Source organism: Ursus americanus, chromosome 22, assembly GCF_024610735.1.
Source record: "Ursus americanus isolate L20-20 chromosome 22, mUrsAme1.1.p, whole genome shotgun sequence".
Taxonomy (NCBI): Eukaryota; Metazoa; Chordata; class Mammalia; order Carnivora; family Ursidae; genus Ursus; species Ursus americanus.
Window position 1 is genome coordinate 28,997,851 of NC_142148.1, and position 18,604 is coordinate 29,016,454.

Sequence of the window (18,604 nt, forward strand, 5' to 3'; positions counted from 1 at the left end):
ATACCGAATACAGGGGGACGTGGAGAATAGCATGCTCTCACGTACTGCTGGTGCAAATGTGAATTGTTACAGCCGTTTTGGAAATAATTTGGCAGCTTGGTTAACAATTAAAATTCATCTTCCTTTGGCCCAGTAATCCTCCTCCTAAGATTCTATTCTTAGAAATTAAAGCACAAGTAAGGCCATATGTATAGGGATATTTATTGCAGCAATGTGCATAATGCCAGCTGACTGAAAACAAAATGAATGTTAGTAGGAGAAAGGCAGAAAAAAAATGCTACCTCAATAGGTTAGAAGATTATGCTTCATGGAAAAAGTGAATTAGACTAATACTTGTTTAGTTGAAGAGATTCTCACAGTTTTGTTGTGTGAGAAAAGGAAGATGTAGAAAAGTTTGTATAATAATTTGTGTAGCCAAAAATTAATTGAAGAGAACTGTGCATATATCATGGGCTCATGAGTATGAAGAAAAATAATTAAGAATGCTTACTAGGTAGTTAAATGTTTATTTTAGTGTGGGGTGGGTGGGAGTACTTTGGGAGAGAAGTTACAAAAGGAGAATTATCCTTTAGTTGATAAAAGGCTATCTGTGATCATAACTATTCATTATTTGTAAAATTATATAAGTGCTAGATTTAAAGATACTAAGTGAATATTTAAAATTAAAACGACCTATTTTCTAAATGTGATGCTGATTTGCAAAGACCCGAGTATGTCTATGTATGTGAAATTCATAGAAACTCTTAGGAGCAAAACAAGATTATAGAAAGCCAGAAAACTTTCTGAACTAGAAGAGCCTAAAGTGTGTCCACACACATACACACAATGAACCAGTAACCAGTGGGAAATTTATTAGCCCATAAACCTGGAGTCACCTCTGTGGTTGGTTGGTTGGTACTGCTCTTCATGGACCTTTGCATTCCTTTGGTTTGTCATTCTTGGTGTTGGCTTTGTGTTCAACCTTGTAGCAGGATGGCTGCTTTGCTGAGATGGAGTTCAGGGCACAAATTGGTTATAACACCTGTGAGAGGAAGGGGCAGGAACCAAAATTGGCCAAAGGAAGAAGTTGAGCTTCAGTGCAGGCCTGACAAAGGGGAGCTTAGAACAAAGGATTGTCAGAGTTCTTTCATGTTGGGTTGAAATACTCCAGCCTTTCTACCCTCTATGGTGTGAGCTGCCCTGGGCAGGGCGTGACCCGGGGCAAGGCAGCTCCTGAAGGAACTGACATGTGGAGGCTGCTTGTTGACGAGGCAGTAAGTCCTTCCTCAAAGGGGAGATTATGTGATACATCTCCCGGTCCACCACACTGTCTTTCTTAAGAATGAAAAAATAGTTCCTGGAAGCCCTGCATCAAGACTTGCCCTCACATCTAAGTATTAGATTACATGCTGTGACAGAGACTAGTAATGACCCTTCTTTGCCTTTCTCCACTTTGCTAGTAAAGGGAATCCTGATTTTTCATTGAGTACATGGTCATCTGGACTAATGGCTACATTTCTCAGCCTCCCTCTACATTTAAACATGTCAATAACTTTTGGCTGACGGGATGTAAGTTGAATTGTCCTATTTGACTTGGAGGGGTTGTGCACCTTGTGTTCTTTTCCTCCCTACTTGGTAGAATGTGGGAATAAAAGCTGGAGTTGGAGCCACCGTCTTGGATTATGAGATGGAAGCCACATGTTGATGACAGAGCAACAAGACAGAAGAGCATTAGGTCCCTGATGAGATGACAGAAATCCCTTATGTGCTCTGTATATCTTTCCTTTGGACTTTATATCTTGGTTAAGCCATTACTAATTACGTTTTTCTGTCAGTTGCGTTAGGACCTAATCTTAACTGATACACATTTCTAATCAGTTATTGGCAGGGGCACAGAAAACCATGTTTGGCTCAGACTAACATTTTGGGGGTAAAATGGATATTGGGAGTAAGGCATGGAGATATCAGTAACCAGATAAGTACAGTAGAGGGAGAAAAGGGGGAAAGAAGCCAAGGGATTTGCAGGTGGTGATAATTGTGATGGACCATGGAATCTTAACTATGTAAGTGGGAAAGTCAAATGTGTGGGTGGTGGGTGATGAACATGAAGAAGTGATCAGTGGATTGGAGGTCCCCATAGGGCTGATGACTTCCTGGAAAAGGGGAGCTAGGCTAAATGAACTTGAGACATAAGAGATGGTGGTTATAACATAGGATGCCTAAAATGAAGATTTTGGTGCTTTTGCTGTCACAGATAATGGCAGGAAGTGGATGACTAATGTGGGGTGGAGGAAAGACCGTTAATGGTGAAGTTAAGAAATGGAGAGCTTAGGTTCTGATTGGAACATCTTGGATGTTGATGTAGTTGAATGGAAGGCAGTGAACTAGATGCAAGTATCAATGGGTGAGAAGGAGTAACTGGGATGTCAGTAGTTAACTCAGAAAGTAGGGGAGGCAGATCCAGAGGAGAACATCTGTTTCAGAAAGGCTGACATTGGTGACGGATGACAGAGGAAAAATGATCTGGAAACAGCAGTGAGGAAGGAAATAGCATCCTTCTTAAATATTAAAAAGTTATATATAGCAAAAGATAACAGACACGAAATATAAAGAAAAAAGCAAACTGAGAAAGTATATTTATAGTGTATTTAACATGCAGATGGGAGCTCCTTAATATAAAAAGAGCTCCTGAACATTAATTTGAAAAAGACAACTTGGTGGCACAGAATATGGAATTTTAATTCACAAAAGAGGAAATGCAAATGACCAAAACATACGAGAAGATATTCAAGCTTCAGGGTTAATACCAGCCAAAATATGAATGAGATTATCAATTCATGCCTATCATATCGGCAAGACCTAAAAATATTGACAAACTTCAGATTCAGCAGGAGTGTGGGAAGGCAGGTGCTGATGGACACTGCTCCTGGGGGCGGGGGTGTGGATCGCCTCCAGAAGCAAGATGAATGTGACGGGTCCCTTGTGTGTGTGGCTCGATGTGCTTGTGCAACTCAGTTATGTTCTCCACAGTGTTACTGTATTAAATACACTTTAATTGTACCTGTGACTGTATGATCTTACTTTTTAAAAACCAACTCATATTAGTATGTTCTTGTAGCCATTTTCATGGTACAAAGTATGGATTTCTTGTCTTAGCTAGAAAGATTGAGATATGTTTTTGTTTATTCCTGTTGGTTTTAATGTATTTGTATCCCCTTTTCTTAAGTTTATGGCAGGTACTCTTTTCACCCAGATTTGTATACACTGACTATAACTATCCAGTGATTTTATTCTGGTTATACATTAATGTACCCACTATGCTTGAATTGAGAATTAAGAAAGATATCGATATGTGAAATTTTGATGGACTTAAGTGTTTTTTTTTTTTTTTTTTACTTTGCATTACAGACTAACTGGATCTTCTGGGTTTGTAACAGATGGACCTGGAAATTATAAATATAAAACGAAGTGCACATGGCTCATTGAAGGACAGTAAGTAGTAATGGCTGGTTTAATTTTTTTTTTCCCGAGCTCAGTGTGGCATTACTTTTTTTACAAGTAAAATTAACAATCTGTAACATAAAGTACTTAAAATATTTTTTGTTTGATAACTTTTCATCTGACAAGTGAATTTGATGTTATTTTTCTTAATCTTCATTGTTAATCTGAAAAGAAGTTTTGTGTTGATTTAAAGCTATGAATGAATTGTACACACCAGAAATTTGTATATTGTCAATTATAATAGTTAAAACTGTTGAGTATTTGAAATGGTTTGCTTAAAGCTATAGGAAATTACAATATTATATAATTTTTGTAAGTACTTATTTTTATTGTGGGCAGGAAAATAAAAATAACTGTTACCTGTTCAAATGGCTTCTTCTCTGGGCCTCCTGTACCCTCCAGCTCTTGCCTTTTCCTTCTCTTTGTAGCATTTTTTTTTTTTAAGTCGGCTCCATGGTGGACATGGAGCCCAGTATAGGGCTTGAACTCATGACCCTGAGATTAGAATCTGAGCCAAAATCAAGAGTTAGTTGCTTATTTGACGGAGCCACCCAGGAGCCTCTCTTAATGGCAGATCTTTAAAGCAGAGTTTCTCAAGCTTTGTGGTCTCAGGACCCCTTTTATACTCTTAAATTTAGAGAATTCCAAGTAACTTTTGTTTATGTGGGTTATATCTGTGTTCATCATATAATAAATTAATACTAAGGAAATTCTTCATTAACTCATTTAAAAGCAATGATAAGCCTACTACATGTCAGCAAATATGACATATTTTTATGAAAAAGGAAACCCTATATATTTTTTTAAATGTTTTTTATTATATTATGTTAGTCACCATACAGTACATCCCTGGTTTCTGATGTAAAGTTCGATGATTCATTAGTTGCGTATAACACCCAGTGCACCATGCAATACATGCCCTCCTTACTACCCATCACCAGTCTATCCCATTCCCCCATCCCCCTCCCCTCTGAAGCCCTCAGGAAACCCTATATTTAAAAAAAAAATCAATGAAAAGAATGGTATTGTTTTACATTTTTGTAAAATTTCTTCTGTGTCTGGCTCCGTAGAAGATAGGTGGGTTATTATATTTTTCTCTGCATTTACTTTGTTACAATATGTTATTGTGGTTGAAGAATGTGAAGAAAATTAGTCTTCACTTGAATATGTAGTAGGAAAAGAAAGGAGATTTTAATAACTCTTATAAATAATTTTGGGTAGTCTTCTTTGATACTACATCAAAGCTTGACAGGTGCTAATTTCCTAAAAGTAAAGTGCAGTGTGGAATCTGAAACAATGTTTATGAACTTCTGGAACTTAAGTTAAAATCTGTTGGTTTTCTTGTACTTCAGAATGGATCTTTAACTCTTAACAGGATATATGGGTTATTTGGAAAATTATCGTTCAATGAGTTATGCAGATCTTCCAGATTTTGATATATTGCATGATATAACCTGAAAAAGAAATCACTTGGTTAACGTCACCATTAATCTCATCAGAAAGTTTGAAGCTTTGGGAAGTTGTAATATGGGTGGCAGATGCAAATTTCCATAACTCTATTGCTTGAAAGTATACATTTTATCTTTGGCAACAAATGCTGTCAGTGGTTTTCTCTGAAGTGACCTGCTTTGTTCATTTTTAAGAAAGTATCACCAAATATACAAATCTGAGTAACCATAGTTTGTTGTTCTTTTAAGTAAAAATGATAGATGGCATTCCGGGAAAAAAGGAACTAGTTCAGCTCACCACCCAAACAGTTGCACGAGTGGTTTTTCTTGAGACCACTGTCCTGTGTTAGGCAGCAGAAATGCTTTGTCAGTGCTTCCTGTCTTGTCATGTGGAATATTCAAAAGATATGTACTCATGGGTCAAGATTTAATGAAATTAATAGTTTTTACCGCGTAATAAAGATATCCTTACCCGAAACCCATTTTTCCTTTTTCTCGAGCATGTAGTGGTGAAGAGTAACAGTGATTACTGGTCCAGTTTGGTGCTTCCGCCTTGCTCTGTCCTAAGGTGCCAGCAGGTTCTTTCACCCACCATCGCTCCTGAACCATTAGTAAATGCCAATGTGCTGATAAGGGCACGTGATATTTTAGGATTATCATGAACATAGATTTGACCTCTTAGACCACCTTAAAGAGTCCCAGGGCCCCTCCCTGCATTGCAAAGCCCACAGTTCAAGAACTGCTGCTTTAAAGAGTTGTTTGCCCCTGTGCTTTCTAGCAGTTCATTGCTATCTGACCTCCTTCTGCAGCATTCCTCTGAAGGTGCTCCTGGTGGTTGTTCCTCCTCAGCCTAAGCAAAACCTTTAACTCCTTCTTCCCCTCATCCCCGTATTCAGCCTATCAGTAAGATCTGCCCGTTTTCCCTCTAGAATGTCTTTCCAGTCCAACTGCCTTCTCCTTTTCATCTTCATCTCTACAATTGTTGTGAGACACCAATCATCCTGTCTTTCCTGGGCCATGCAGTAGCCTTGAAATTGGCCTCCTGGCTTTTGCTGTTGCCCCTTTGCCCATCTCTCACTTCTTATCTCATGAGGTGTCCTCTGTTTGCTATGTTTCAGACACACTGATTTTCTTCGTGTTGCTTGGACACATCAACCTCTTTCTCACTTGCACTTTCAGACTGTGCTGTTCCCTATCCTTTTCACATGGCTTATCTCTTGTCGTTCTCATCTCTTCCAAAGGTTTCTGGGGTAGTTCCCTACTACCTGTTGTACACGTCACATTCCTTTCATGTCTTCACGGTAGCCATCATCAGCCGAGTTAACTTGTTTGTGAACTTCTTTAGTTGTTTGCTTAGTTAGAGATGTTAAGTAGATGAGTGTGGGGTAGAGGGAAGGCCTAGGCTGGAGACGTATAATTAGGCATCACCAGGATATAAATGGTGCTAATATTACCAAGAGGTTTTTGAGTGGAGTGTTTGGGTGGAAGCCAGGTTTGCGAGCAAAGAGGGTGAGTGGGATGTGAAGAAACAGAGAAAGCAGAGTCTTGTGTGGAGGTTCACTCTCTTCAGAGAGAGGGATAGGTTTGGTAGTAGCTGGAAGGAGAGTTGAAGTTTGACGTTTTTATGTTTTGTGGTTTTTTGTAAAATATGTGAGACTTAGGGAGATTTAAATGAGGATGTGGAAAGTTCCAGATGAGAGGGAGATGTGAAGTGTTTGAGAGGTGGACAGAGGAGGGGACAGGTGTATATGTTTTGGAAAATGGGGTGTTGAGAGATTTTTGTCTGGGTGCTGAGCTTAAGCAGGGAGGTGGGACCAAATGGTTTGAAATAGTAGTTGGGTGTGAGCAGCAATTGTGGAGGAGGGAGAGAATGAGTAGTAGCGCTGCTGGCAGATTTGAAGTGCCAGTTGGAAGTTGGTGAGCTGTGACCAGTCCTGAAACCAGCCTACCTGGTGGTCTCGAGGACCCAGTGGTAGGCTTGGTTTTCTGCATTAAATCTAAGTCCAGAGGCCCTCTAGACCAGGCCTTTGCCAGGTAGTTCCATGGAAGGGCAGAAGGGTAGGCAAGTATAGAGAACTGGCAGTGGCGTTTGTGAAATGACGTAATGTGGAATCTGAGGTTGAGTAAGGAAGGAAGTGCCGAAACAGAAGGGCCAGTGGGTCGGTTCACAGGCTGCTGAAGAAGAGCTGCTGGATGGACTGCAAGGCCCAGGGAGGCAGAGAGCCTGGTGATTTTGTTTACCATTGCGTGCTTAGCGGTCTCTTGCACATGGTAAGTATGAAATAAATTGTCAGCAAATGAAGGGATGTCGTTTATGTACTGTTCATTTCTTCTCTCCCTGTAAGTTCTTTAAAAATCGATCTCTCTGTGTTTTCTCATCCAATGTTTTATACTTATGATGATGATTATAAACTGCTTTTCTTATTCTTTTCAGGCCAAATAGAATAATGAGACTTCGTTTCAATCATTTTGCTACAGAGTGTAGTTGGGACCATTTATATGTTTATGATGGAGACTCAATTTATGCGCCACTAGTTGCTGCCTTTAGGTAAGTTTTGTCACCGAAGTCCTAGTTAATCATTATTTGATTTCTGAATTCAGACTTACCTCCTAGATTGCAAGCTTTTATTATTGCTTACCACCTTTATTTCATGGAGAGGGTACTAGTTCTGGAGTTCTCTGTCGCTTGTGCGCTAGGCCTGACTTGGGTTCCTTTAGCCAATGGTAAGTTTCTGGGCAGAGGGCTGGACCTCTCGTTTCAGGTTCCTGATCTATAAAACTGTGGTAGTAGTATCAAGCTCACTTACTTCTTACGGTGGTGGTGAAGTGTACATTTAAAAAATGTTTTGTGAGTAATATATTGGATATTATTTCTGTGAAAAATTTAAATCACAAACCACAGGCACCTCGATCCTTGTGTTCCTCATTGCATAGGCGTTCAGGAGTTATTTGTTGAATCCAGATCTCGTGTGTGTGTGTGTGTGTGTGCACGCGCGTGTGTGTTTATATATATGCATTAATATGGGTGAAGGGAACTTTTTGGAAGAATACACAGAAAATGAAGAGTAACCTGTGGAAAATGAGGAAAATACCAATTATGTATTTTTTTAAACAAGTGTTTTCCCTATTAGTAGTTAAACGAAACAGCTTAACACTAAATATATGTTCTCTGTTGTTTCGGCATTTTAGTTTTTATTAGCAGTCAGTAGCTGTGTTGTTTATTATGTTTTTGACTACATGGGAGTTCAAAACCATCCATTTTTCTTCCTTTTACTTGATAGAGGATTTATAAAATATATTTTTCTAAAATGTACATCCCCTTAGAGAGCCATAGCTGTCAGTTTTTCATCTGCATCTGACTTTCTGGATTTCTCTCTCTCAGACATTTTATTTCCCTGACTTTAAAAAGAAACCAATTCAGCAAATATTTTTTGTGTTCCTCACCTGGGGCTAGTCTAGTTGATGTTTCATGTCAGTGAGGAGGTAACAGAGATTAAACAGTACACAAGCAGCCCAAGGACACAGGAAATCAGGGGACTAATGTGCCCTTATATTTTTCTACTTACTTTGGCTTAGAATTCTCTCCAGCATATCTTTGAACTGAGAACCTAGGTCATTTTCTGGGTTTCAAAGTTTCACTAATGGAGCCAAAGAGCGGGGTGGATAGGCCATGCTAAGCATTAAAATGTCATCGTCCAAGTGTGGGGTGGACATATTTTTATGCCAGAATTTGAAGCATACTTTGGGTTATGGCAAGAGGCACTCCAAATTACAACACATGCATGGAAATTGCCTATATTAGGGTACTCTCATGATAATACTTGATGGGGGTTCACTCGACACTGAGTTCATGAACCAGAATTCATGGAGTCCCTGTCATGTGCTGGGCGCTTTGACTCAGGTCTCCAGTAGCCCTTGTGGGAACATCAGCCATGTAGGTGCATCGCCCTGTGGCTCCCTGGACTGTGTATTTGATGAGCACACACGTGAAACAAGAGCAGCAGCAAAGCAAGCAGGAGGCTTTAATTTTTCTAGTCATTGACTTCTGAGAGAAGCCAGAGTGTATGTACAAATAACAGGAAGATTTTTCTTTCTCTAAAAAAGCTGGTTAACTGGTAACATAAATTAACACATTGATTATTTTAAAATTTAAACTTAGAACATATTTAGTGTGAAGTTTCTAAAATGATAGTGAACAAATATGTGTTTAAAAATGGAAATTTGCCTGAAACGCAAAACCCCTAAAGCAGTGATGTACAGAATACCTTGAAAACCACTGTTGAAGCCATAAGGGCGCTGTCACAAGATGGGGGCTGAGGAGTGCTGCTGGGTCAGGAGAGCTTTGGAGGGAAGAATCAACTCGGCGATGTGTGTGTGTGTGGGGGGGAGGCAGAGTGGTGAGAGCCTGCTGGCACACAGCCCAGCCAGTCAGGAAAGAACCCCGTGGGATTCAGGAGGTGGGGACACCGTGTACGTCAGTTCCTCCCAAGTCTCCGTGTGAACTCGGACACGTCAGGTAAGCGCTCTGGTCCTCAGCTTCTGCTCCCTCAGGTCACCGTGTTGTACCGTGTTTTCTTTGGGTGTGTGGCAAACTCTGAAGTTTGACTTGGTTCTGAACCGGTCGATGGCATTTATCTTTTACGTGTTGAAGTTCTGAATGAAACTTGTGTCTCAAACCAAGTTCCATTAGCAGACAAATCTGAGAGCCGCTGGAGCAGGATTCTTCCAGCTCTACCACCTTTTGCGTTTGTGGTGCGCCCAGTTCAACAAATGTGTAAATGTAGCACCTTTGTGGAGCAGCTCCTCTGCAGAGGTGGTAGTGGTGAGGGGGCAGGGAGAATAGTTTTCCTTTCTGAGAACATTCTTTATCAGAACGTTATTCCTTTTAGAGTTGGTTGTTTTTTCTGGCGGTGGGGGTGGGAGAAGTCATGTATTGATAAGGCAATTGTTTAGGCTGTGACGAAGAGCTGTTAGAAGAGCTTACTAAAAGCAGGAGTCCGTCATCTGTCTAGCACTCCAGTGACCCAGTTGACACCGTGGTCAGACCACGGCACACAGAGAAGCAGTCAAAGGCAGGCACTTCGCAGGTTCATGAACCTTCCTTCACCAGGCAGAAGTACAAACCCTCCCTAGCCCCGTCGCCAGACTCTGACCCCTGACTTTAAGATCCTGGCTTCCCTTCCACATCTCCCTGCCCTTGAGGAGCATCCAGTCTTGCAAGAAGACAGGTGTGTCAAACCTAGGATTGCTAGGAAACTCGGCTGATATAGTTGGTGAAGGCAGGGTGTGCCCCAGGTGTGTTCAGAGAGCCCATGTCTGCCTGGCACCATTCTACTGAGTTAAGAAAATATCTTTGAACAGCGATTTTCAAAAATGGTTCTAAACAAATGGTTTAAAATATAAGATTATACAGAACCCCAAGGCAGGCAGTCCTTGATTTGCTCAAGTTGAACAAGTGGCTGCCACGTAAGCCATGGCTGCATGTATTTATCTACCTGGGGGCAGGAGATGGGGAGGGAGGTGGGAGGTGGCTCGGGGTGACAGTTGAATGGCACGCTTGCAGCATCGCTTTCTCACCCACGCACTTTCCATTGCCTTGCATGCTGGCTTGAGGCTGTGTTCGTGTTCATTTACCCTGTAGAAGTTTATTTTTGTCATAAACCAGTTGTTTTATTTTCACTGGGAGAAAGTGGCACATTCCAAAGCTGTCACAATGTCAAGTTTTCAAAGTGGAAAGAAGCCAATGCCCGAGTCTCTCTGACAGTGGGGAAGCTGACCCCCTTTCTCCAGCATCATGGTCATCTAGTGCAGACGGCCCTTCACCCCTGCCGTGACTGTGTCCTTCCTCCTTCCTCCTGTTCTGTTTGTCCTGCACCCTTAAATGTCCCCACCATATGAATGATAAATACCATGAGCCATCGCTTACTGAGCACCTACTAGTGTGAGGCAGTGTTTCAGGACTTCACGTGCTCTGATAGTTTGCTTCTCATTATATCGCTGCGGGGCAGGTAGGATTTCTATCCATGTGCATTTGAGGACACTGAGGTTCCCGGATGTCCATGACTTGCCCAGGCTTGTGGAGTGAGGATCGGCATTCCCATCTCTGGTCCCGAAGCTCCTGCGAGGAGAGGAGTGCGGGTCTTCCACATGTGACTGAAGCCCCCAGTCATTCCTGGTCGTTCTTATGGGAAGATTACTTGCAACATACCTGTTTTGAGGTGGCCCTCTTATAGGTACTTCTCTGTTCAGCATTTCAAGGGGTTCTGGTACATAAAATTGATGAAAGTATGATGATGATGGTTGAAACTTTCATGTAGGTCTCTGATCAAAGGTCACGTTTCCCAAGAGGCCTTCCCTAACTGCCCCTTTCTAAAGTAGCGCCTTTTGTTCTTTCACTGTTTTTTTCTTTCCATAGCATTTATCTCTGCCCGGTGCTACATATACACACGTGTGTGTTGGGGGAGGGGGGGATATCTAGGCTTATTTGTCATGTCTCTAATGTGAATTCCGTGGAGGCAGGGAGTCCTTCACTGCTGTTCTCTGGTACCTAGAACAGTGCCTCACTGCAGCATCAGTAAATATTGGTTAGTGGACTACGTGATGCAAAATGCTTCACTGTTTTATAAACCCCGGGGCACCTTCGGAGTTCTCGAGTTTCTAGAATTCTGTCTTTATATTGAAAAGTCTTATTGAATGAAAATCCCGGCCCCTCCTCCTCATTTCCCGCTTCTGTATTCTTCCATTTCATTATTTATATATGCGCTTATCTAAATATGTGTAAATGTATACATACACTAGGCCCATTGTTTTGCAGCTTGTTTTTTCCCCTACTTAACGGGATGCCTTGATGAGCTCCTTGTTAGTTCTGCAGACTTACAGATACGGAATGATTCATTCATCTGACTCCCCGCAGATGAACATTTAGGTGGTGGTGGTGGTGGTCGTCGTCTTCTTCTTCTTCCTCCTCCTCTTCCTCCTCTTCCTCTTTCTCCTCCTCCTCCTCCTTTTTAAATTAAGTAATCACTGTGCTCAGTGTGGGGCTTGAACTCATGACCCCTAGGTCAAGAGTTGCATGCCCTACGAACTGAGCTAGCCAGGTGCCCCTGGATGGTTTTCAACCTATTGCCATTCTGAATAGTGCTGCAGTGAGGATTGTTGTATATTTGTCTTTGTGTACATGAGCAAGTGTTAGTTCTACAAAGAACTTAGAATTGCTAGGTCACAGTGAATGACTATTGGAGATTGTCGTAGGCTCTGAGGGGGGAGTTTATGTGGTGTGTGCTGTAGGAAAGCAAGGAGGCCAGTGTGGCTGGGGTCGAGTGAGTGAAGGGAAGAGAGTAATAGATGAGACGTTTGTTCGTTGGGTGGGGTTGTGTGTGTGGAGCAGATTGCATAGGGCCTGGTAAGGATTCAGGTTTTCACTGAATGCGGTGATGGTGGTAGTGGTGATAGCAAATTGATAATTGGGCAAAAGATGTGCCCATATGAAGAAATGCAGAAGGCAAGTAAACATAGGAAAAATGATGAACCTCGGGAGTGTGAAAGAACCTCAAAACCACAATATAAAAGAATTGATTTTCACTTACTAAATTACCAAAGCTAAAATAGGACTGGTATCCTTCCTGTTGGTAAGTGAGGTAGGATGGACCTTTCCATTCTCGTATTGATGAGATTTCAAGTTCGCGTATTGCTTCTGGAAAGCAAGTTGGTTTTATGGATCAAGAGCCTTAAAGCCATCATTTAGACCCTTTGACTTGATAATTTTTAATGCTCTCCAGACACCCTGCAAATATATTGTGTGCTGGACTCTGAATAAGATGGGAAATGCTTATGGTGAATTACTTGTGAAATTAGGCAAAGAAAGTACATCGGAATGATAATAGAGTTAAGATTGTGGGTGTTTATCAGTTCATTTATATTTTTACTTTTCATGCTTTTCAATAGTTTATATTTGGCATTCATCAACTGATACAGTTTGTTACTTTCTGTGATTTTGAAGGTTTACTCAGTTTTTCGAAGCATTGTAGTTTTATATACCAAAAATAAAAATAAAAAGAACAGAACCATTGATTGCAAATCTCATTAGAAATATAACCCAGGATAAAGAAGAGCCTAGTGAAAGATTCAGATCTGTTCCTCAGAGGATTCAGAACTGGATCCAGAACTAATCGGGTGGCGCTCTACATTTATCACAAGAATTTGCCACTCTTCCTGAAAGTGTTGGGTTTTTTTTTTTAATTCTAAGGACGAATTCCAGTTTTGAATTTGTGTGCCGCCACGTGACGTGCCTGGTAACCATGCTTCCCTTTGTAAGAAATGTGTTTTCGTTTCAGTGGCCTCATCGTTCCCGAGAGAGACGGCAACGAGACTGTCCCTGAGGTTGTTGCCACATCAGGTTATGCCCTGCTGCATTTTTTTAGTGATGCTGCTTATAATTTGACTGGATTTAATATCACTTACAAGTAAGATCTTTAAGTCTAGTCTTTGTGACTTATTTGTTTTAACAGTAATAGTTTTAACAGTAATAATGACTAACATATATTGAGGTCTGACAGTGTGCCAGGCATTGCACATGCATGGATTTTCTCACTTAAAGTTCTTTTAAAAACTCAGTGAGGTACGGACACTGTGTTCTACAATTGAGGAAACTGGTGGGAAATGGTAAAATACATTGTCAAAGAGTTGGGACCACAGTTTCAACCCAGGTCTTAACTGCTTTTGAACTTCTTCTGGAAAAGAGGGGCATTTTTCTGCTAATGGATGAAAACATTGGGATTCTTGCTAAGTGCAGTTTAACAGATACTAGTCATTTTCATGTACTCAGTGGTTGGCCCATTGATGAGGACTTAGTTGAGGTTAGAAAGGAAATGTAGACAAGCAGACCTAGACAGCTTTGGGAATTTGTTGTGATAGAGAGGCTAACTTTTGTCTTTTCTTTTTTTCCCTCTTAAGAAATGTTTGTTTTCTGGGGCGCCTGGGTGACATAGCGGTTAAGCGTCTGCCTTCGGCTCAGGGCGTGATCCCGGCGTTATGGGATCGAGCCCCACATCAGGCTCCTCCGCTATGAGCCTGCTTCTTCCTCACCCACTCTCCCTGCTTGTGTTCCCTCTCTCGCTGGCTGTCTCTATCTCTGTCAAATAAATAAAATCTTTAAAAAAAAAAAAAAAAGAAATGTTTGTTTTCATAAGTAGTTAAATCCATAAAGCACCCTAAGCAAGGGGTCTTTTATTAAGAGCTTCTGTGGCACAAGGAGCCTAAGATGCTATTTGGTTTTTTACAGAGTAAGTTTGCCAACTCCTGGCAGAGGCAGTAAGCTCCATGTATAACCTTTATGCTGGATTCTTTTTTTGCCCGTTTTCTCAGGGTCTCCAGATTCTTTAGGCCTATTTAGAGCCATCTCTGTCTTGCTTAGTATGCTGATTTAGCTTTTCAGGTGCCCAAGGTTTGTGACTTGGCAGCCTGAGCAGTGTATCACAGTACTAGCAAGGTGATTTTTAGTGAGCCTGGCAGGCAAAAAGGCTGGTTGAGGGGAAGGACTGATGAGTCCGGTTCTGCACATGTGAGCTGTCTACGCAGGACATTGACATTCAGATCCAGGCCCCAGAAGACCTGTCAGGGCTGGGGATGTCATCTGGGAATCCCTGGCACAGGGACAGTGACAGGCTTATGGGGCATGCGCACAGTGAGGAGAGGAGCAGTAGAGGCAGCTAAGGGGCAGAGGAATGCCACTGGGCTGTGTTATCAGAGAAGCTCAGGAAAGAAAAGTTTTAAGGAGGGAACTGACAGCTATGAGGTTGAGTAAGCGGAGGGGGCCCTAGGTGACCCTAGCGGGGGAGCGTGGAGTCAGGGGCCCGGAAGGGGCACAGTTCAGAATGGAAGGTTAGAAAGTCACAGCATTGAGAGTGGGACACTCTGGGAAGAAGTTCAGCTCTGGAGGGGAGGGGAGAGGTTTAGGCTGGTACTTTTCAAATTTCACATGCACAGGGATCTCCTGGAGGGGCTTGTTAATACACGGATCCCTGGCCCTTCTCCAGAGACCATAGTTCAACAGAGCTGGGGCCTGAGAATCCAAATTTCTGATAAGCCCCTAGGTGATGCTGCTGCCGCCTGTCCATGGTCCACACTCTGAGGAGCATTACTCTAGCCATTCATCTAGGCCCCATTCTGGGTTCCCTACAGGTTCTTAGGCACAGTCTTCCCTCTTGCAAGGTCCTTCCTGGTAGCAGCCTTGGGGGAGAAGGGAAACTCCAGGGAGGGAGCACACCTAGAGAGGGGGCAATAGAAGTACCCCTTGACATTGGAAGCCCTTTGCCCCATCACTGGAGAGCTGTGCTAGCTCTGTGGCCATTATCTTCCCAAGAAATGCATGTTATTCTTACCTTGATTGGTGTAGGGGAAGCCTTGATCTCTCCTGAAGACCAGAATTAGTATTTATTTGTTAAATGAAGGAATGTTGAGGTTATCCTAAATTTTACTAGTTTCTTGGTTCCAAGATCTCTGTTCTTTAAAAAGGAGCCCTAAACCATTTTGGGGCTTGTAGACCCTTTGAAAAGCCAAATGAAACAATGTTCTTTATTCCTGGAAGAATGCCCAGAAAGACATACATAAAACGTTGTTACTCATTTTCCAGGCACCCTCAGGTTGCACTGAATCGTAGCTTTGGGCCGACCTCAGCTGGGAGGCCCTTGAGACTAGTACCCACAGCTACTTCCGTGTTGCCTCATTTTTTTTCAAAGAAGAAAAAAAAAAGTTATATTTTATTTTCACACAAATTGGTACTTCATCTTATTTCTAAGTCACATCTTAAGCACAGATAATTATACTCGTTTTCTCATTACTCCAATTTAGACATACAAGCAGATGTTTTGATGTATTACCTGCCACTTTCATTTTTCAGAGATTCAAATGATTTTTGTGTTTTGAGATTTTATGTAACTTTAAAGAGTGCTCACAATTAATTTTTGGCACATGAAGTAAACGTATGCCGGAGGGTGCTGGAGTGGAGAAGTTGAGGGGCAGGGGAAGTTGTGATATTTGCCCTCCTTTAGTTTAAAGGGTGCTAAGAGTTACTCCCTCCTCTTCCTTTTTCAGTAACATTAAGTTTTGGTCGTGTGCCATTCCCTTGTATACGGTTAATATGTGTGTCAGTAGGAAATTATAATTTGACATATCTTTGGTGTGAAGCAGAGGGGTGAGCACATCATGGCAATGTTTTACTGCAGTTTTATTCTAGGCCTTTTATAAAAACAAAGTGTGATTATTGTACCATCTTACCGTAACAAGTCCAATCTGAGATTTAAACTTACTTTTTATAAACTGTTGTCTTGCAAAGGCCTTTTTCTTACGATCTTAAAGATATAATGAAGCTTCACTTCTGTGTGTGTGTTATTATAGAGACCGTAGACACCACCTTCTAGAGGCCTATAAGAGTGTCATTCAGCTTTTTTAACCAAATACCTTGTGTACTTATTCTGCTTACTGGGGCTTAAAAAGTAAGCATACACATTTCTTACATTATAGTTACATAGATTATAAAAATATTGTATATAAATATAGAATTTTATTATAAATATGTCATAAACTGATATTTGGGTGTAGGAGTGAACATTAATTAGCTTGTTTTTAACAACTGATTCCTAATTTTTTGACATGCTTTGCTACAAAATTTCATTTTAGTTTTCTTCATAGGCCTTAGAAGAAATCTACACCCTTAAAAGTATCCTGATAGTCCGGTTATTGCTCCCCTATTTAAAAATCTGAATTATATCTTCTCAGAGTGCTGTCAATACAGTTATCTCTTTTTTTTTAATTTTATTTATTTATTTATTTGAGACAGAGCACGAGCAAGGAGGTGGGGGAGCAGCAGGCAGAGGCAGAGGGAGAAGCAAACTCCCCGCTGAGCAGGGAGCCTGACATGGGCTCCATCTTAGGACCCTGGGATCATGACCTGAGCCAAAGGCAGACACTTAACTGACTGAGCCACTCACGTGCTCCTCAATATGGTTATCTTAAGTTGTGTCATTACGAGATGCATTATAGTTAAACTGTTGAGTTGAACCGGTCCTCCCTTTTCTTCCATTTGACATGAACTTACTGAGGAATTTTAAATACAACAATCTGGGCAATAATCTTAATTCTCTGAACTTTCAGAGACTATTCAGAGGCATACATACCATGAGGATGGGTAATATATTGTTAGCACTTTGTTTAATCCTCTCCTCCAAACTTGCAAGCTTGCATTTGATGTTTTTTTTTCTTTCTTTCTTCTTTTTAGATTTTAATTATTTGAGACAGAGACAGAGAATGAGCATAAGCAGGGGGAGGGGCAGAGGGAGAGGCAGCCTGATGTGGGACTTGATCCCAGGACCCTGAGATCATGACCTGACCGAAGGCAGATGCCTAACCGACTGAGCCACCAGGTGCCCTGCATTTGACAGTTTCCTAATGCTCACCACTGGTGGGGCCACCAAGACTAGCATAGTCATCCCACCCTTGAGAAGCTAAGCCTGGACATTTTGCAAGAATTTCTTCTCCCTTTAAGTTCTTTAACTTGTCTCCCCTTGTGAGAATCCAGCAGGGTTGGCTTTGATTTCATTACCTGCCCTAGCCATGCAGTGTTGAGTGACCCCACTTAGGCCGACTGGTAAGTACTGCCATTATGCTTGTGAATGAATTTGCGAGCCAGTGAGTCTCAATCCTTGTGTAGGCAAAAGTTCTGCTAAATTAATTGAAGTGTTGCTTTGTGTTAATTTCATTCTCCCCCGCTGTTTTTATAGTTTTGACATGTGTCCGAACAACTGCTCAGGCCGAGGGGAATGTAAGAGCAGTAATAGCAGCAACACTGTCCAATGTGAGTGTTTGGAAAACTGGAAGGGGGAAGCATGCGACATTCCTCACTGTGTCCATGACTGTGGTTTTCCTGATCGAGGCGTTTGCAATTCAAGTGATGTCAGAGGATGCTCCTGCTTCCCTGAGTGGCAGGGTAGGAGCTTTTATCTTTGTTTTTCTTCCAATTTACAGCATCTTCCTAGTTCATTGGATTGTACATTGACTTTATTCCTTGCATATATACCACTTATGTTAATCAGATATCAGGTAGCATTGAAGTTTTTGTGTTTCTTTATTCAGATTCTTACCAGTTTTTCCATTTCATAGATGTGTGGTTGTGGTCTCTTTAGAATTGTGGAGGGGTTTGACATTCTTTGCAATTCATTCATGAAGATTGGAGGACTTGGTCTCAGCCTGAAGAAAACATAGAGAACCAAGGCTAGGAGGTGGGATGAGAACTAACAATGATAGTATCTCTCAGAAACTTTCAATAAATTCAGAAAAAATTGGGGTTGATTGTACAATAGAATCCTAAAACAGCAAGTGGAATTATCTGCAGATAGGTTATCAGAGAAGCTTTAGCAAATTCTTTAAGGGTTGTGTGATAACAGCTGTTAATGATTTAGTAATTTTCTTTATACATTTACCTTTTCTTCAGAGTACTTTTATTTTGAAAGGAAATGTGCCTGTTGAAATGCTTTTGTTTGTGTGCTTTGGCCGACATCAGCGGGTTAAGTAATTGAAGTGTTGGAGTACCTACCTCTGTGCACAGGTTGCAGCAGGAGCCACACCCCCCAAGAATGGAGTTTCTTGATTTTCCAGGAATTGGATGGGTTGAATTATTACTC

The 18,604-nt window shown here is 41.4% G+C and overlaps 1 protein-coding gene across 3 annotated transcripts in view; it reads left to right on the forward strand.

The window, feature by feature from the left end:
• Positions 1–18,604, forward strand: part of ATRN (attractin) — a 146,647-nt gene that overhangs the window by 31,141 nt on the left and 96,902 nt on the right. For all 3 annotated transcript variants that reach the window (XM_045808244.2, XM_087853723.1, XM_045808246.2), the window contains exons 2-5: positions 3,388–3,471; positions 7,363–7,476; positions 13,262–13,390; positions 17,705–17,910. In XM_045808244.2, the coding sequence (XP_045664200.1) occupies positions 3,388–3,471; positions 7,363–7,476; positions 13,262–13,390; positions 17,705–17,910 (533 nt within the window). The remainder of the gene's footprint in view (positions 1–3,387; positions 3,472–7,362; positions 7,477–13,261; positions 13,391–17,704; positions 17,911–18,604) is intronic.